General features: G+C 36.7%; 1 protein-coding gene across 2 annotated transcripts in view; it reads left to right on the forward strand.

Moving 5' to 3' along the window:
* Nucleotides 1-17,236, forward strand: part of gnaz (guanine nucleotide binding protein (G protein), alpha z polypeptide) — a 93,083-nt gene extending 75,847 nt beyond the window's left edge. For both annotated transcript variants that reach the window (XM_056466593.1, XM_056466594.1), the window contains exon 3: nt 14,142-17,236. In XM_056466593.1, the coding sequence (XP_056322568.1) occupies nt 14,142-14,486 (345 nt within the window). In that variant the 3' untranslated portion in view covers nt 14,487-17,236. The remainder of the gene's footprint in view (nt 1-14,141) is intronic.
* Nucleotides 17,237-21,630: the final 4,394 nt, after the last annotated feature.

Consider the following 21,630-nt stretch of genomic DNA (forward strand, 5'->3'; position numbering starts at 1 on the left):
TAGGCGCGACGCAACTGACTCTTAAAGGGAATGGGAGATGAGACGCTGATTAGTTTATTGCAGGTTATGCTCAAAGCACACTCATAACTCTTTAAGAGAATAAGCACAACCCTGTTAGACCATGTGCCATGGTGCAGAGTGTATTTTTCTGTCCTTAAAATAGCAAAAGTGGATTTGGACAAGCCCTTAATGCTTTTGCGCCATGTGCTGTAGACTTTGCATCTAGATAGGTGAAAACAGAGCCCTATAATTTACTCACCCTTCAGCCATTCTCAATGTTTGTTTCTTGCTCCTTGGTACCAATGCTTTGAGAAGAATTTCTTGTGGTGACTAGAGGTCACTTCACTGCAATTACTTGCCATTCAGCATAGAAGACAAAGTAAACTGCTTTTCACTGCCACCTAGTGGTCAGGAGCATTTCCGTAGTGTTGTGATCTTAATGTTGCAGCGTTTTTATCTTAACGTAGCAGCGTTTTTATCTTAATGTCACTCCGGTTTCATCTTCATGTTGTAGCGTTGTCATCTTAATGTTGCTTTGTTTTCATCTTAACGTTGCAGCGTTTTCATCTTAACGTCACTCTGTTTTCATCTTAACGTTGTAGAGTTTTCATCCTAATGTTGGTTTGTTTTTATATTAACAATGCAGCGTTTTCATCTTATCGCCGCTCTGTTTTCATCTTAACGTTACAGCGTTTTCATCTTAATGTCGCTCTGTTTTCATCTTAACGTTGCAGCGTTTCATCTTAATGTTGCTCCGCTTCATCTTAACATTGCAGCATTTTCATCTTATCGTCGCTCTGTTTTCATCTTAACATTGTAGTGTTTCATCTTAATGTCGCACTGTTTTCATCATAACGTTGCAGCGTTTTCATCTTAATGTCACTGTTTTCATCTTAACGTTGTAGCATTTCAACTTAATGTTGCTCCGCTTTCATCTTCACATTTCAGCATTTTCATCTTAATGTCGCTCTGTTTTCATCTTAACATTGCAGAGTTTTCATCTTAATGACACTCCGGTTTCATCTTAATGTTTTAGCGTTTTCATCTTAACGTTGCTCTGTTTTCATCTTAACGTTGCAGCATTTTCATCTTAATGTCGCTCCGGTTTCATCTTAATGTTTTAGCGTTTTCATCTTAACGTTGCTCTGTTTTCATCTTAACGTTGCAGCATTTTCATCTTAATGACACTCCGGTTTCATCTTAACGTTGCAGCGTTTCATCTTAACGCTGTAGCGTTTTCATCTTATCGTCGCTCTGTTTTCATCTTCAAGTTACAGCTTTTTCATCTTAATGTCGCACTGGTTTCATCCTAACATTGCAGCATTTTAATCTTAACGTCGCTCTGTTTTCATCTTCACGTTACAGCGTTTTAATCTTAATGTCGCTCTGTTTTCATCTTCACATTGCAGCATTTTAATCTTATAGTCACTCTGTTTTCATCTTATTGTTGCAGCGTTTTCATCTCAACGTCGCTCTGTTTTCATCTTAATGTTGCAGCATTTTCATTTTCAAGAGTTCCCACTTAGATATGTTTGGCGTATAAAGCAGGTTTGGCATGCTGTCCCGGGAGAGAACCCTGAGCTCGGAGATATTTGAGCCCAGGGCTCCCGCCCGGTCGATAGGCATATCCGGAGATCCGAGATCAGGTAGGTCTGGAGAGCTCCCCCTTTAGAAAAGGGAGGAAAAGGAGGAGATGGGGTGGAAGGGGGGATTCTTCCAAACGAAGATAGAACAGTAGGGAGAAAATGATCCATTTATAGTAAACTAGGATCACTCTGATTGGATTATTACTGATTACAGATGAGTGGCCAGACGTGCTCAATCATATCACGTGCTCCTCTCGAATTTAGTTTATGAAACTTCACTTAATGTAGCTCTGTTTTCATCTTAACGTTGCAGCGTTTTCATCTTAATGTCGCTCTGTTTTCATCTTAACGTTGCAGCGTTTTCATCTTAATGTCGCTCTGTTTTCATCTTAACGTTGCAGCTTTTTCATCTTAATGTCGCTCTGTTTTCATCTTAACGTTGCAGCTTTTTCATCTTAATGTCGCTCTGTTTTCATCTTAACGTTGCAGCGTTTTCATCTTAATGTCGCTCTGTTTTCATCTTAACGTTGCAGTGTTTTCATCTTAACGTCGCTCTGTTTTCATCTTAACGTTGCAGCGTTTTCATCTTAATGTCGCTCTGTTTTCATCTTAACGTTGCAGCGTTTTCATCTTAATGTCGCTCCGGTTTCATCTTAACGTTGCAGCGTTTTTATCTTAACGTTGTAGAGTTTTCATCTTAATGTCGCTCTGTTTTCATCTTCACATTACAGTGTTTTCATCTTAATATCGCTGCATTGTCAAATTAATGTTTGCTTTTTAAATGTTTCTCCGTTGGGATCTTAATGTCGCTGCGTTGTGAAATTGATGTTGTTGCATTGTTAGCTTAATGTCGTGTTTTGCACTACTGTACTACTGTCTTACATCACACGTCAGATTTTGTATACATCAACCCTACATAATGAGTGATTCAGCAACTGCTAGAAGTCAGCCACTGCTGTTTATAATTTAAAAATTAGAAATATTTCTGTTTCAAAAACACATCGATCCACTTCATAAGACCTTAGTGGTGTATGGGTCAGTTTGACAATAAACTGGTGTGCTTCTGAAAGCTTCAAAATAAAAGCCACTATCCAACACTATTATACAGCATGGAAGAGCCAAGATAAGTGTTCCTCTGACATAATCCGCATTTGCATTAATGTTGTATGTAAGAAGTCAATCACAAGGGAATCATCATATATCTGAAGATCCTTGACATAACGTTTGTAAACCCCCAGGCTTCAACCTAACAACCTCAAACCTCCTCCTAACCCTGATGTCTCATTGGTTGATGGGAAACTTGCTCCAGGACCAGCAGGAATAATCTTGTTGTGCCAAATGAAGAAGACCAAAAATATGAAATAGTCCAAGCAATGAAGCCTTTCTATTTTCTTCAGCGCATCAGCTATTCCTCCAACTTTTCAACTGATTTATTTATTCATCTCTGTGTGAAACCCACCCTCGCTCTCTCGTAGATGATCTTGTGATTTGCTTAAAGCAGGATGATGTTTTGTGTAACCTTTCAAACAGCGGCCCAGTCTTCATATCAGATTCCTCCCTCGGTCACAAGCTGCTCGTCCCAACCACGTGCCTGCAGCCATAGCAGCTCTTGCTGAGGGAGGAACTGTGTTTGTGCATCCACACAATGCTACAACTGCACACTCTACACTATGCACATGCACACACAATACTAAAACTACACAACAGTACAACCACACACACACAACACTGCAGCAACACACACAACACTCCAACACATTAAAACTACATACAATAATACAACTTCACAACACTACAACTGCACACACACACACACACACACACACACACAACACATTGCAACTACACACACTATGATACAACTACACATAATAATACAGTTGCACAACACTATACAACATTACAACACATTACAACTACACACACAACACTGCAGCAACACACGCCACACAACAACACGTTAAAACTATATACAATAATACAACTTCACAACACTACAAATGCACACACAACACATTACAACTACACACACAATGATAGAATTACACTACAACTACACACAACACTGCAGCAACACATGCAACATTACAACTACACACAATAATACAATTACACAACTCTACAACTGCACACGCAACACTACAACACATTTAAACTACACACAATAATACAATTACACAACTCTACAACTGCACACGCAACACTACAACACATTTAAACTACACACAATAATACAATTACACAACTCTACAACTGCACACGCAACACTACAACACATTTAAACTACACACAATAATACAATTACACAACTCTACAACTGCACACGCAACACTACAACACATTTAAACTACACACAATAATACAATTACACAACTCTACAACTGCACACGCAACACTACAACACATTTAAACTACACACAATAATACAATTACACAACTCTACAACTGCACACGCAACACTACAACACATTTAAACTATACACAATAATACAATTACACAACTCTACAACTGCACACGCAACACTACAACACATTTAAACTATACACAATAATACAATTACACAACTCTACAACTCATTACAACTACACACATTAATAAAATTTCACAACACTACAACTGCACACACAACATTACAACACATTACACCTACACACACAATAATACAATTACACTGCAACACTAGAATTACACACACAGCAGAACAGCAACAGACACAACACTTCAACTACACACGCAACACTACAACGCACTACAACTACACACAATAACAAAATTTCACAACATTACAACTGCACATACATTCCAACACATTACAACAATTACACTACAACTACACACACAACAATACAACTACACACACAACACTGCAACACATTAAAACTACACTCAATAATATAATTACACAACACTACAACTGCACACACAACACATTGCAACTACACACACAATGATACAACTACACAACAACACTACAACTACACACAACTGTACAGCAACACACACAACACTACAATTACACATGCAAGACTACAACACATTAAACCTACACACAAACACAACACATTAAAACTACACTCAATAATAAAATTACACAACATCACTACAACTACACACGCAACACTACAACACATTAAAACTACACACAATAATAAAACTACACAACACTACAACTGCACACACAACACTACAACACATTAAAACTACACACAATAATAAAACTACACAACACTACAACTGCACATGCAACACTACAACACATTTAAACTACACACAATAATGTAATTACACAACATCACTACAACTACACACGCAACACTACAACACATTTAAACTACACACAATAATAAAATTACACAACATCACTACAACTGCACACGCAACACTACAACACACTACAACTACACACAATAACAAAATTTCACAACATTACAACTGCACACGCAACACTACAACACATTATTACTACACTCAATAATAAAATTACATAACATCACTACAACTGCACACGTAACACTACAACACATTTTAAACTACACACAATAATACAAGTACACAACACTACAACTGCACACACATTACAACACATTACACCTACACACACAATAATACAATTACACTACAACACTAGAATTACACACACAGCAGAACAGCAACAGACACAACACTGCAACTACACACGCAACACTACAACACACTACAACTACACACAATAACAAAATTTCACATCATTACAACTGCACACACATTACAACACATTACAACAATTACACTACAACTACACGCACAACAGTACAGCAACACACACAACAATACAACTACACACGCAACACTGCAACACATTAAAACTACACTCAATAATTTATTTACACAACACTACAACTGCACACACAACAAATTGCAACTACATACACAATGATACAACTACACAACAACACTACAACTACACACAACTGTACAGCAACACACAAAACACTACAATTACTCATGCAAGACTACAACACATTAAACCTACACTCAATAATACAATACTACAACTGCACACGCAACACTACAACACATTAAAACTACACACAATAATAAAATTACACAACATCACTACAACTACATACCCAAAACTACAACACATTTAAACAACACACATTAATACAATTACACAACACTATAACTGCACACGCAACACTACAACACATTGAAACTACACACAATAATAAAATTACACAACATCACTACAACTACACACGCAACACTGCAACATATTAAAACTACACACAATAATACAATTACACATAAATACAACTACACACGCAACACTACAATACATTAAAACTACACACAATAATAAAATTACACAACATCACTACAACTACACACGCAACACTGCAACATATTAAAATTACACAACAACTGCACAAACAACAAAACTACACACAAAACAATACAATTACACAACAACTGCACAAACAACACTACTACACACAAAATAATACAATTACACAACAACTGCACAAACAACACAACTACACACAAAATAATACAATAACACAACAACTGCACAAACAACACTACTACACACAAAATAATACAATTACACAACAACTGCACAAACAACACTACTACACACAAAACAATACAATTACACAACAACTGCACAAACAACAATACTACACACAATATAATACAATTACACAACAACTGCACAAACAACACTACTACACACAAAATAATACAATTACACAACAACTGCACAAACAACACAACTACACACAAAATAATACAATTACACAACAACTGCACAAACAACACAACTACACACAAAATAATACAATTACACAACAACTGCACAAACAACACTACTACACACAAAATAATACAATTACACAACAACTGCACAAACAACACTACTACACACAAAACAATACAATTACACAACAACTGCACAAACAACACAACTACACACAAAATAATACAATTACACAACAACTGCACAAACAACACTACTACACACAATATAATACAATTACACAACAACTGCACAAACAACACAACACAAAATAATACAATTACAAAACAACTGCACAAACAACAATACTACACACAAAATAATACAATTACACAACAACTGCACAAACAACACAACACAAAATAATACAATTACAAAACAACTGCACAAACAACCCAACTACACACAAAATAATACAATTACACAACAACTGCACAAACAACACTACTACACACAAAACAATACAATTACACAACAACTGCACAAACAACACTACTACACACAATATAATACAATTACACAACAACTGCACAAACAACACAACACAAAATAATACAATTACAAAACAACTGCACAAACAACCCAACTACACACAAAATAATACAATTACACAACAACTGCACAAACAACACTACTACACACAAAACAATACAATTACACAACAACTGCACAAACAACACTACTACACACAATATAATACAATTACACAACAACTGCACAAACAACACTACTACACACAAAACAATACAATTACACAACAACTGCACAAACAACACAACTACACACAATATAATACAATTACACAACAACTGCACAAACAACACTACTACACACAAAATAATACAATTGCACAACAACTGCACAAACAACAATACTACACACAAAATAATACAATTACACAACAACTGCACAAACAACACTACTACACACAAAATAATACAATTACACAACAACTGCACAAACAACACTACTACACACAATATAATACAATTACACAACAACTGCACAAACAACACAACACAAAATAATACAATTACAAAACAACTGCACAAACAACCCAACTACACACAAAATAATACAATTACACAACAACTGCACAAACAACACTACTACACACAAAACAATACAATTACACAACAACTGCACAAACAACACTACTACACACAAAATAATACAATTACACAACAACTGCACAAACAACACTACTACACACAAAACAATACAATTACACAACAACTGCACAAACAACACTACTACACACAATATAATACAATTACACAACAACTGCACAAACAACACTACTACACACAAAACAATACAATTACACAACAACTGCACAAACAACACTACTACACACAAAATAATACAATTACACAACAACTGCACAAACAACACTACTACACACAATATAATACAATTACACAACAACTGCACAAACAACACTACTACACACAATATAATACAATTACACAACAACTGCACAAACAACACTACTACACACAAACAAATACAATTACACAAGAACTGCACAAACAACACAACAACTACACACAAAATAATACAATTACACAACAACTGCTCAAACAACACAACTACACACAAAACTACAACAACACTGAAAAGTACAACACACAACACTACAAATCTGAGTATAAATCAGAGTTGTAAGTGTGTAATATGTTTTAAATGCACTTTTAGGAATAGTATCAATCCCCCTCTTCTCTTACTGTCATTTTACTGAAGTGAAAGAACAGCAGTACACTTTATTAACCTCCTAGGGCTTAGTGGCCACATACGTGGACAGCCCAATTTAGCTCTTAAGTGGCTATTTAAAACACTTTGAATGTTTGTTATTTTTTTACAGACATACAGTGTCATCCTGCAACTGTTTTGCAGCATATGAAATGTCCCAAACACTATTTTTAACTGTCCAAAAAGGGCTAAAAAATTATGTTTTTACTCTCTGATAGTCAAAAAATGTTAAAAAAATATGTTTGTGTTATTAATGCATGAAAAAACAGTCAGGAAAAAGAGTTTTATATAAATTCGGACCATGAGTCCACATATATGGACATCACTTTTCCCTTTAAGTACGTCATATCAAAAGATGATACTTAGATTTTTATTCTAATTAGGTTCCAATAAGCCCAAATAGCAAAGAGAAATTAAAAATGCATGTAAAAACACCTTGGGCCTTAAGAGGTTAAACATCATGTTTACGCGAACATTACGAGGTCTATATTAGTTCCTGGCTGTGTTTTCATTTACATTATAGCATCAAACGACAACACAATACATATCTGTCAGTCTCTTTTGTGGAGTTTAATTATAATTTAGCATATATTTTCTACACAACACAACTAGAGAGCAAAATAGGTTACTCTGGTCATTTACATTAGATAGCTCATTCACTCAATCCAAGTAAAATAAACCTACAAATTAACAAGGCATCTACAGTGTTAAAATACTTTTTGACAAATGAAGTATGATTATTTACATGTTTGCTTCAGAGAGCACTGAGTGCTACAGAGCAGAGCTCATTAATATTCATGACCATTCCAAATATGGTCAATATGGAGCTTCTGATCGTATAGGGATATCTTATGGCGTAATAAATGAGCGTATTAAACCATTTCTACGTTTTTAACTTACCTAAGGCAAATACATACTATGTAGATATCAGAGAACAATTTAACCCAGGGTTTATGCAGGTTACTTTTAAAACCTTTTAAGACCATTATGAATAAAATTTTAGACTTATAAAGAGCTTAAAACCAAGGATTGTTTCTAATGGACTGGTTGCTTCTTTAAATTGTTTTTGTATTAATGGAAGATCATGTAAAGGGATGTGTTGCTTTAGTTTTCTTTCCCTTTTAAAGGAATTTAATTAGAAGAATTTGCTGTAAAAATGTCTAAAAGTTGTAACTCTTTGCAATAACAACTTAAATATATTTGTAAAAGTTTTCTGATGCATTATTGGTGATCAGCCGATTGAGTAACTTTACTTAGACATAGAAAAATTAATACCTTTTTAAAGTGATTTAAGACCTACAACAATATATTTCAGTGTATTTAAGACTTTTTAAGGCCTAAAATTTTGTTTTAAGACTTTTTAAGGCTCCACAGACACCCTGTTATGCAGTATTTGCCAATTTATATACATTTTTTTTCATTTGCATAACCTCCTTTTCTTGCTAGCAGACTTAATATTGTGCATTTCCAGTCTTGTACAGCTACAGTGGATCATGCAGTAAATTATGTTCAGTAAACACTCTAACCTTTTAAATATTTGCAGAATGCACATTTTCTGAGATTAAAATGCATTACTTGGATGGATGATGGAATCGTAAAAGGCTCAGTTTATGTCGCCAGCAAAATGGTTCTGTGCATTTCACGGGTGTTATTTACATCCTGTCCTCTGCCTTTATTTTATGGGCATTACCCTGCAAACATGCCAAGGTAATTGAACATGGGCAGGTGACTAATTGAATTAGATAGGGAACCCAGCAGGGCCAGACAAATAGAGGTTAATAACCTCGCTCGGCCATATGATGCTCGCTGAAATCAACATCATTCTGTGAGCTGCTTTTGCTTGTTTCTCTTAGGGATTTTGAGCTGTTCATTTAAAATTTTTGGATTTCTCTAATGTTTGGAAGTTTTTTGCACCATTTACTCTTTGCAGAAAGGAGATGTTGTTTTTGTATAGGTCCTGTTATGGCCCTGTTTTATCTAACTAAATATTGACTGATGATTGAGCCATACTCAGTATCTCCAGAGAGCCTGTTCTCTGGTCATTTAATCACCCTATAGTTAAGATAAGGTATATTAGGATATGTGTCATCATTCAAATGATAGTCAAAGTTGTTTGCCAAAATAATGGAGAACTGGAGAGAGAAAAAGCTCTGATGGAAAAACTATATGAAGCATACTTTTGAAAATATGACCCAGGGCCTATTATGGAAATATTATTTTTATATTTTATGCAAAAATATAAGTACAACCAACTGAATTTAACATGTTATCTGTTTTTGTCCCACTTTGAGAACATCTTTGTGTGTAATTTCAGAATTATTGGACAGATCCTGTAGACTTTCACTGCGGGAGAAAACTTTCAAACAGTAAATTTCAAAGATCATTACCATACAATTATCTAGTTCAAGAACTTCAGACATTTGTCAAGTCAACATCAAAGTTAAAAGAAATGTATACTGAATTATGGGAGGCTAATTTCATCTTCCGTGTTTAAAATAATTATTGGGGCGGGATCAATATTGGTGACGTAGTGGAGTGATAATGCGTTGGTTTCTCCTTATTATTCATATGAGTTTTCATATCATATGAGAAGACCCCGCTTCTTAATTATTCATGAGAGCACGTGCATTCCATCTATGGTGCATTCCGATGACAGACCACAAACCCCACGAGCGCACGGCACGCAGTATTTCGCCGTTCATGAAGGGTCGTATGTGTTTGTTTCCATGATCCACGGGGTTTGTTGCATGGTTTTCCCTGCGGTGCTGTTAGGGCCGATACAGCAAAGCTGTTTGTGTGCAGCAAGCATTTTTGTCGGGAGAGCTGTATGAGAATTGAAAAATGGTGGACTTTGTCTTTTATCAGTTGAGTTCATTACCATTCAGACACATCGCCTTATGTTTAAAATCCTCCAGATTACCAGCAGGGCTAATGGTTGGAATAGACAGGGCAAGAGACCTGCTGGACTGCTATCCATGTTGTCTGCATTCAGACTCAAGGATTCAGGAGGAGAGAAGTCCTCATTTAGTATTTATATAAACATGATTAATTTTATAATCAGGGCTTGACATTAACATTTTTGATCACCAGCCACTGTGGCTAGTAGTTTTCCAACATTACTAGCCTCTCGTCATTTTCACTAGCCACAATTTTGTTGTTGGTAAAATATATTTTATATGCATAAATTTGACTTTGACATGCTAAATTTACTTGATTTAGATGTTGTGTTATGTCCACGTGCCTCCTTATTCATTTCACTTTTTGTGTGTGTTTTGTACGAGTTTACTCGATGAGCAAGAGCAAATGGGTCATGGTTTCATAGTGTCGTATTACAATTAATTTTTATTTCACATGACTTTTCAGAGCTCAAAATTTAAGATTTACCAAATTTATCTCTAACCACACTAAAAACGAATAAATAATTATTTTTTAGCCACACATTTTAAATGTGTCAAAACAAGCAAAATATAGCTGTATATTATACATTTTTTTAACAAAACATTTCTTAAAAAAAAAAAAAAAAAAAACAGTTGACATTAAAAATAATAATTATTGTCATGTATCTAAAATATGCACAGAAATCTTTCCTTGCTAAAGGTCCCAGATCACCAGTTAACTACACATAAATAGGAAGTTAATACCCTAGCAATGTTATTGTAAAATAAATTATAATAAACCACATTAACAAAAATAACCGTAAGCAAAAGAAGGCAGGTGACAAACAAATACTGTTATAGCGAAAGCAACCGGTGCTGCTTACAGAAAGACGAATCTGGAGCTGTTGAAAGCAGCGAGACTGTGGGTGCATGAGTATAACTTTTTGTCTAGTCTATTTGAAAGAGAATCGATCACACCAGTTGCGTTTATAGGCACGGTTGCTTCAAGCAAGGAAACGGGAGTGCGCGCGTGTTTTAAACAGTTGCGCGCACCACATCAGCTGTTGGCACGAGTGATTATTCTCTCATTTGGTATTCACCTGCTTTCTTTTGCTCGCGCGAACATAATTATTTTGCTGCTTCTCGATTCTAAGATCGCATTTGCACACATGTTTGGCCATCTTTATTGTAGAATCCTGCTTTTAAGAAAACTATCATTCAAGAATGATTTTCAACCAGCCGAAGTGGCTAGTGGGAGCGGCTGTCTGACCCGCCACTGCCGAAATCTACCTGCATTTGGCGGGTTGGTGAGTGTTAATGTCAAGCCCTGTTTATAATGATAGAACAAAATGTAATTATAACTGAAATAGCCTATCGTAGATGTTATAAAATTAAATTACTTACTGCTTATTTCTTTGCATTTTAACTTTGTAAACTATAAAATCATGTCTCGGGGCATCACGGTGGCGCAATGGGTAGCACGATCGCCTCACAGCAAGAAGGTCACTGGTTCGAGCCTCGGCTGGGTCAGTTGGCATTTCTGTGTGGAGTTAGCATGTTCTCCCCGTGTTCGTGTGGATTTCCTCTGGGTTTTCCGGTTTCCTCCACAGTCCAAAGACATGCGCTATAGGTGAATTGAATAAGCTAAATTGGCTGTAGTGTATGTGTGTGAATGCAAGAATGTATGGGTGTTTCCCAGTGTTGGGTTGTGGCTGGAAGGGCATCCGCTGCGTAAAACGTGCTGCATAAGTTGGCGATTAATTTCGCTGTGTCGACCCCTGATTAATAAAGGTACTACGCCGAAAAGAAAATTTAATGAATGAATGGATCATGTCTCCTCACATTTTGTATCAGATTTTTTTTATCTTGAGCTGGTTTGTCAACTGACAAAAGCCTTTCTTTTTCCCCCTGCTCTGCCGGCCACACCTACTCCTCCCTCTGCTCACAGTGCTCCCATCTCTGAGCATTTTTTAAACAGAAATTCTGAGGTTTAGATTTGAACTGAAAGAGGCGGGTTTCATGACACTTTAATTAAATAAGATTCCACTCAGGCAGCACAATAAGTGTGAGTTGACAATTTTAAGACTTAATTTCAGATGCTTCTTTAAATCAGTAACCTTAAAAATGCACAGATGGTATTAAACCACATCATCTGTCCCCTGTGGGTGCCCCAGGTGGGGCTGGCTGATAAGGCTTTTTTTTTAAATCCCAAATTTTTTCACCAAAAAAAAAAACGATTCACGATTTATGCAAATCAAGCCCTGAATTATGCAGGTTTTTTTTGTTCTTTTTTCATTTTATAAAGCTCAACATTTCGCAGAGTTCTTCCCTGCTCGCTGCCATGTTGTGTGTTTCTATAGCAAATGTGTGGGGAACTACAGGACCAGAAGGGAGTGTTGCATATGTTAGAGTACAAAACGATTTTCATTCAAACAAATCGATGTAAATTACACATTTGCGTTAACGATACAATCAATTTATTGCCCAGCCCTTGTACACGGTGGGCATAACAAGAATTTTTTTGTCAGCACAGTATGCTCTGTGCTGTATTGTACTTCATACTGAATGCTCACTAAAGGCTGTTTTACACAGTGTGAATTCTGATGTTTGGAAGATTGCATGTCCACGCTCATGTCAAGAGTTTATATGAAAATCGCTAGGACACAATGATATATGACACAATTTTATGACCCAGCAACTTCCAAAGCAATCACATCAAATTCTGCGTCAAAAAACATGGATGGAGGAAAACCCTGCTTTCATTGCTTTTAAATGTGAGGCGAATTAGTCCAGTAATTACAATTTGTTGGTTTTATTGCTTCTGTTGTTCTCATCTTTTAAACAAAACATCCACTTACTGATTAAATACACATGTAAATCTAAATGTAATTTCTTTATATGGCCATCCTAAATTGTCTGTGACATTGAAAGAGTCTGTAGTGTGCTGTGGTGATTGTCCCCACGTTGGGTCAGATCTCCATTGAAATTCTACCCATCATCTACCACTTAATATGTTAGCTTGTTTGCTCTCTTTAAGGTTAGAGGCCAATGATTTCATCAACTCCAGAGTTTTTCTCTTCAAGGTTGCCGGATGCCTTTTTGTGGGTGTTTCAACTAACCATTTCTTGTCTTTGGTTTCCCAACAGAGCCGTATGGCAGAGAGCCTGCGTTTGTTCGATTCCATCTGCAACAACAACTGGTTCACCAATACCTCGCTCATCCTTTTCCTCAACAAGAAGGATCTTCTGGCCGAGAAGATCAAGCGTATCCCACTTACGGTTTGCTTCGCTGACTACAAGGGCCAGAACACCTACGAGGAGGCGGCCGTGTACGTGCAAAGGCAGTTTGAGGACCTCAACCGCAACAAGGAGACCAAGGAAATCTACTCGCACTTCACTTGCGCCACTGACACCAGCAACATCCAGTTTGTGTTTGACGCGGTGACGGACGTGATCATCCAAAACAATCTCAAGTACATTGGGCTGTGCTAGGACGAGGGGATGGGGGAGAGAGGCGGCAGGCGCGGCAAACGAAAAACTCTTGATGAACGACAAGGCCTGTCTGTCAATTGTTTGGGCGCCCTCGAAAACATTTGCTGAAACAGGAACTCAGTTGAAGCCCGGAGGAAAGGGCTACATGCTGCCATCCTGCTAGGTTTATCAATGTCAAATATGTAAAGGTCAAGAAGGATTTTACAAGGTTGGTATAAATGTGTTTGCACTGAACATATGAGTATGTAGACACACACACACATGCATCGTTATGTTTTTTCTCACACATCAGACTTTGGGATCAGCCGTCAAGGCTATGTTTGACATGGAAACACTGGAAACAGATCTCCCCGCTCCTCTCTTCCCTGAGAAACAGCAGGAATTCCTTACCATCCAAGAATAGGGACCGTTCACCCAAAAATGACAATTCTGTCATCATTTACTCGTTTTAAACCTGTATGTCTTATTTTCTTTTGTGCAGCAAAAAAAGAGAGATGTTTAGCTGAATTTCTCTTCTCTTTTCCAAACAACGTCAGTAAACGTTAAATGATAAATATGATGTCACCTTATTGGGAAAGATCTTGAAGTGAAATCTTTGATTCCATTTCAGTACATCACAGTTGCTCATAATTCAGTGTTTTTTGGTGGTTAGGAAAATTCTGTTGCCAGATGATTCCTATGGATATTCTGATTGTTCTGTATCAGCCCATTTGGTCAAAATTGTCATTCTGATAGCTAATGTATTAGTACAATAACACAGTAAACGTCCTCAACAATATTAACCAGTCTTAAAGTCTGCATGAACCAGAAGCTGCAACTATTGTTTTCGTATTTTGATGCAATTCTTAGTGGAATGGAATACCCAGTGAGAAAAAAAAGTGGGCGTGGCTTGTTTTTTGTTAACTGTGAGCTAATTGGATGTAGTAAAGTAGGCGTTTCATTCAAAGAGATTGAGAAAAGGGTTTCGGGAGAGTTATTACAACCTAACAGATGCCTGGTCCTCTCCTCTTCTGTTTGTTGTCATACTACTGTCAAAACTGACAGTTGGACAATACCTCAGAAAGACGTTATTTGAGAATTGAAAACAAACAGGAAGTGCATTTTCAGATTTTTTTTTTCTAAATGACATGCATGGTTGAATTGTTTACCATGAAACTAACAATGCGAGCTAACAAAATCAATATGCTTAGTTTTGATTTCAAGTGTAATTTAAGACTGTGGCTTATGAAGCTGATGACGGGATGAGTATCAGTCAGTTTAGTTTTGAGGTGTGCTTTACTCCTAGTCAGAAAACTTTTGCGTGCTCTTTGTCCATGTTCATTTGGCATCCATCAGTGTTGCCACCATAGGTGAGAAAGATACCTCTCATAATCTCTTAAATTTAATGAACAAGTTCTTGAGGGGGGAAAAGCTAACTAATGAAAGTGAGTAAAGAATTTAAGATGGCTATTCTAATTTTAAGGCATCTTACTTTAGTATTAAAGTTCACAAATAAATACATTATGACAAACGTCAAGCAAGCATCGCATTAGTTTGTATATATAGTAGGTCAGCTAGTAGGAGCAGATAGAATATTTCTCACTCCCCTGCCCTCAAGAGGGACTCTAGCGACAGTTGCTAAAGGTTACAGTCTTTGGCATCCTTGTTAGTGCACCTGCCACCCATGTCAAAAACTATGATTCAAAAGCTGCTCGGAACAGGGCAAGTAAAACCAGAGAGGTTACATTGGTGCCATGACCCAGACGGGACTAATAGGAACTGTGAGAGGAAATCTCTCTCCCCTGGCCTGTGTGCCTGACACCAATTTTGTAAACACAGGTTTAAAATCTGTCTCACAGAAGTGTGAAAAGAACCTAAGGAGTTACACAGCTGAAGTAGGAAGGTGAGTCTAATAGAGGCCACCTAGTATCAGTTGTGTAGGTAAAGCTGGCTGAAAAAGTGCAGTAGGAGCTGTATGAATTATCCTTCATCAACTTATCTTAAAAAGTGCACTATTAATTCATGCTAGAAGCAGCACTTTTTATCTCAGTTTTTGCTTTCATCATCCAAGTTTGAAATGCTAGTTCAGGAGTGGACCATGTAGAACCGCAAGGTTTACATTGGTGCCGTGACCCGGAGGGGTTTTGGAGTGAGTGTAACTGTTCAGGTAGACATCGCTCCACTGGCCTCAAGACATGTACTAGCAAATGACACAAGGGGCCATGGTCTTTAGCATCCTTCTTAGTGTACCCTCAAACAGTTCTGGAAACAATATTTGAAATACGCTCACTACTGGGTGAGTAGAACTGGAGGGGTTACATTGGTGCCGTAACCTAAGTGGGGGCAAGGTTCAGGGAGATCTGCGTGATGGAGGGCAGATAGTAGGAACTACCCTGGCCTCAAGAGACTCCAGAATTTAGTGTCCTTCTTAGCACTCCTGCCTCCCATGCTGAAAATTCTGGTTCAAATGCCACTTGGTGTGGGGCAAGTAGAACCAGAACAGTTATACTGGTTTTATTTGCAGTGTGTTCAAGTACAACTTTTTAGCCTATGCGCTTGTTAAGTTGTGATGTATGAAATACTGTTTCCGGGTCCAAGCCGCTACTAATTTGAACTGAGAAAATATTCGTTTATGGCCACTTTTTAGTCCTATCACACATTCAAGTGAATTTTATATAAAATCATGGTGTACACAACAGTCTCTGGACTTGCTGCATCACAAATAACAAAATTTTAACAATTTATAAAAAATTCTGGCCATTGGATATTAGGCATGGATATATATATATATATATATATATATATATATATATATATATATATATATATATATATATATATATATATATATATATATATATATATATTGTGATTGTGATTATTAAAAGTATTACATCGATTTGTAAACATTTATTATCACCATTTGATAAGTCTCCCCATACAGTTTGATAGAGTGCTTGGAATCGGAAGCCGCTTGGCGTGACGTCTAACTTATCAAGCGGATGATACAACACAGTCAGCTTTGGTTTTTTGCGTGAATATACTTAAAGTTTTATGCACATTGAATGCATGCAAGCATGAATGAGATTTGAAAGCTGCAAATTTTACTTTAAACTGTAATTAAATGGAAAAGGGCAGTGTAAACATCCTGCTAAACATCTCTTTTTGCACTTTACAAAAGAAATAAAGTGAGGCGGGTGAGTAAATGATAACTTAAAGGTGAACGGTTCCTTGAAGGTTCTTTGAGTTGCAAGATTTAAAAGTTAATGCTGCTTTTGGAGAGGAAAAAGAGTTTATATGAAATTATAACTGTATAATATGAAAGGTTAAACATATTCTAAGAGAAAGATGGAAAAAATGTTGATGTCATTTGGTTTTACTCCAAAGGTGGAAACTGCCTCTGTCTGAATATGAAGTCAAATGTCTTTTTTTTTTAACTCACATTGACACTGTCGATTATTTTTGGCTGTCTGACCCCTAGGAAGCAATCTATTTTCTTGTTTCATTTTTAATGTTTTCCTTTTGCCTAAAATAGGATGTAATCCAGAGTTTTTAGAGGAAATGTCCTTCTTTCCATGAGAGTGTTATGATGAAAAGAGCATTACGTGTTTCATAACGATCATTCCAGATTCAAAGAAAAATAAACAGTGCCAATATTAATGTAAATAAAAAAGGCCCGTCAATCATGTTACTTTTTCAGTTTTTATGAACAAAAAAAAAGTATATATATATTGAAACATAAAATATGCATGATTTTGTTACTTTGGGATTTTGATAAATTATAGTTTGATTTGCTTTCTTATATTTTTAGTTTTACTAACATGCTCCAAAAATATATCAAAGTCAAACACTGTGTACGATTGTACAGTTGTTTCCTGCGAGGTATTTATTGAAAAGAGTTTTATGTGCAGAAAGAGTCATTTTATGTCCAGCGCAACCTAAACTCAGCACGGAAAACATTAAAAGAGGATTTACTCCTCCAATTTTGTCTGTAAAAGGAAAACGAGAGAAGGAGAGAGAAAAGAAAATCTATAAAGAGCAGATTCTTTCTATTCTGGTGTCATTTCGAGTGGACGTTGTTCCGCTGTATGTGTAAATACTATGTGAGGTACACTTTGTGAGACAATGAAATAAACAAAAAAAAAAATCACTTTTTAAGATGTAGGGATGATTGACAGCTAAAATGGGGTTCATCCCACTCCAATCCTCCTTCTGTTCAGCTATGACGATGTACAACAAACCCAAACAAGGGCTTCAGGATTGATTTTACAGGATGTCCACCAAAAAAAAAAAAGAAACAAAGAAACAAATAATAAAGTATAAAAGAACAATAATAGCGAATAAAAAGAATTATGCAAATGTTGTTTGTGCTGCAGGCTTGTTTCTTGTGTTGGGGTGAGTGAAGCTTCAGTAACTCTTGTTTATCAAAATTACACATTGCTTGTGTTTGTCACTTGTTTACATGGTGTATAATCCAGGGACACATTTAATACAGTCAGAAATTTTCTGCAATGCAATCCAACTTGGTTGAAAATGCAACATTTCGACAAAGATAAAAAGATTTGAAAGACATTTTGCATTGTGGCATAATTTTTAAACAGTTCAAATCACAGCTGAATTGTCTTCATATTGCGATTGTAGTATACCTTTTATTTTACTGTAACATGATAAAAAGTGTCAACTGACCTGAAAATGGAAGTAGCATCACAGTGCAAAAATAATTCATTTACTTTGGTTTTAAGACTTCTTATTTCCATGACTATGAATTAAAAAAAAACTGCAATAGATCTAATTTTAGCAGAGAATTTGTATTGATTAAACCAATATAAAAATGCTGAGGAGTAATTGACCCTTCGCTAAGCCACACCTAAAAACCGCCACCCACCAATCGTGGCTTAGCAACCGTAGCTACGCGCAGGATCTCTGTCAAGCTTTCGAGCGAGGGAAACAGGCCATAGCGTTGTGCATATTGATTGTGCAAATCTGATACCCGGTATCCTAAAAGTTTGGACAGGATGGTGGAATTTTTTCCCTTTTCAAAACCAAAAACCCAAGGAGAGAAATGCCAGCGTGGATCAAGCTCTGTGAGGGGCGCTAAAGGAGCGGAGATAAGTTGGTTTTGTTTTGATATTCCTGACACATTCAGTGATGGCAATAACTCACACACTTCTTACCCTAAACAGATCTAAACTGTGTTTCCTACAAAAATACAAAGCAGGTTCTGTTTCCCAGCTGTCTTTTTCGTTTTTTTTTTTTTCCGCTCGATATTATGAGCGCTGCTCCGTTTAAGCCCTTGCCATAGTAGGCATACTAATAGGAATCCTATTTCCATCTGTTTCAAGCTATGAATATTTGAAATTACATATCAACAGAACAAAGCAGAGATATGATCACAAATTGAGCACTTGCGATCAATATACTTTACCAGCAGCTGTTTTTGAGTAATTTATAAGCCTCGATGTCCATGTCAGAGCTACAAATCACTGATGTTTTCGTCTGTCTTTTTGGAGATTTACGTTAGTCATTGGTGACGATGTTATAGCAGGGTAGGTAGTGTCTGCTTTTATATTTGGTGTCGGATTAATATTTTCTGGTAGGGAAAATCGATTTGTTCACTTCTGCTCTTTATACTTTAATTTGCATTTCAATTCATTTATTTCTTTCACTGAACTGCAAATTAGAATAGAAACTGGATAAAGAGCACACAAGCATACGTACAGACAGTGATATGTGTATATTGTTATGGGTAAATGATGCTAATATTCGACACAAATCCATCAATTTCTTCTTTCTGGCTGTTCTTTCTATGAATGAATGATGTAGAAACCAATGACTGTCCATGCGTGTTTCCTTGTCGGTTAGTAACGCTATATTTCATTGCACAACAATAGTCTATCAGGCTTTCTGGCTAAAAATAGAGAAATCACGGTTTAGTTATTATTAGATTATTTTTAAATTTCCCCTATCCTGCTGTGGATGAACTAAGTTGTTGAATGGTTAGCATATGAGGCGGCTAGGCTAAGCTAGCTTCAATTTTGATCAAATTATTTTCTAATCGGTTGGCTATTATGTTGTGAATTTACCCCTGTAACGCATACTGCAGTCCTTTTTGTCTGGCTTTCTCAGATATCTCACCTGTTTGCCAAAAATGACTAATTATATCCCTGGCAATGTCTGACACCGGTGCAAACACATTGTAATAGACGTTGCAGGCACGAAAGCTTGACAGGCGTAGCAACATTAACTAAGGAGGGCGGGGCTTAGCGAAGGGTCAATGACACTTATTTGCTTATTCTGTGGCCATTTGTCAAGCTATAATCAAGTTAAATCTAGTTTTCCACTTTACAGCTGAATATTTGGCAGAATGTTTATCAGTTATGATGAGTTCAATCTCTAAGTACCCACATTGAATCAATCAGAGGTAGCACACGAGAGAGTGGGTGCATGTAAGTAAGTGGAAATGGGCATATCTAATAGATCATAACACTTTAGCTACCTCATCGCAAATACTATTCAGTATATTCGGTTAATCCCCATCGGCTATGTTACACCGGCTTTCTAATGTTATCACTCGATTTAATCGGTGTTATCATTGGTAATCAGCTGATAGATATGGGCAAGTAGGGGCCTTCTGCACCAACTGGTAGGCTCAGAAGGCTGTTATCATCCATCCACATGGTTCATCATCTATACTAATAGAAAAGACTCCGGATCCAGATCTGTTTTTACATTACTGTGACGGTTGGGTTTAGGATTGGGGTAGGGGTAGACGTTAATAAAATACAACTAATGGGAAATTTAATAGATAATATAAATCATTCTTGTTAACTTCCGGCCACAGCAATATGTGATCTACAGCTTAATGACGTAGATGGATGATAAGGTGAAGGCCCCTATACTGACCCTTATCTACCAGCTGATAACCACTGATAACGCCTATTTAATTGAGTGATAACATTCGAATCAGCTGTATTATTGCACATCCTCCAGCCAATCAGAAGCAAGAATTTCAACAGACCGTTGAATATACAGTATTTATGTCTCTCTCTCTCTCTGTGTGTGTGTGTGTGTGTGTGTGTGTGTGTGTGTGTGTGTGTGTGTTTGTGTGTGTGTGTGTGTGTGTGTGTGTTTGTGTGTGTGCATGTGTGACTAACTGACAATGGCC

This window comes from Danio aesculapii, chromosome 10, assembly GCF_903798145.1.
Source record: "Danio aesculapii chromosome 10, fDanAes4.1, whole genome shotgun sequence".
Lineage (NCBI taxonomy): Eukaryota > Metazoa > Chordata > Actinopteri > Cypriniformes > Danionidae > Danio > Danio aesculapii.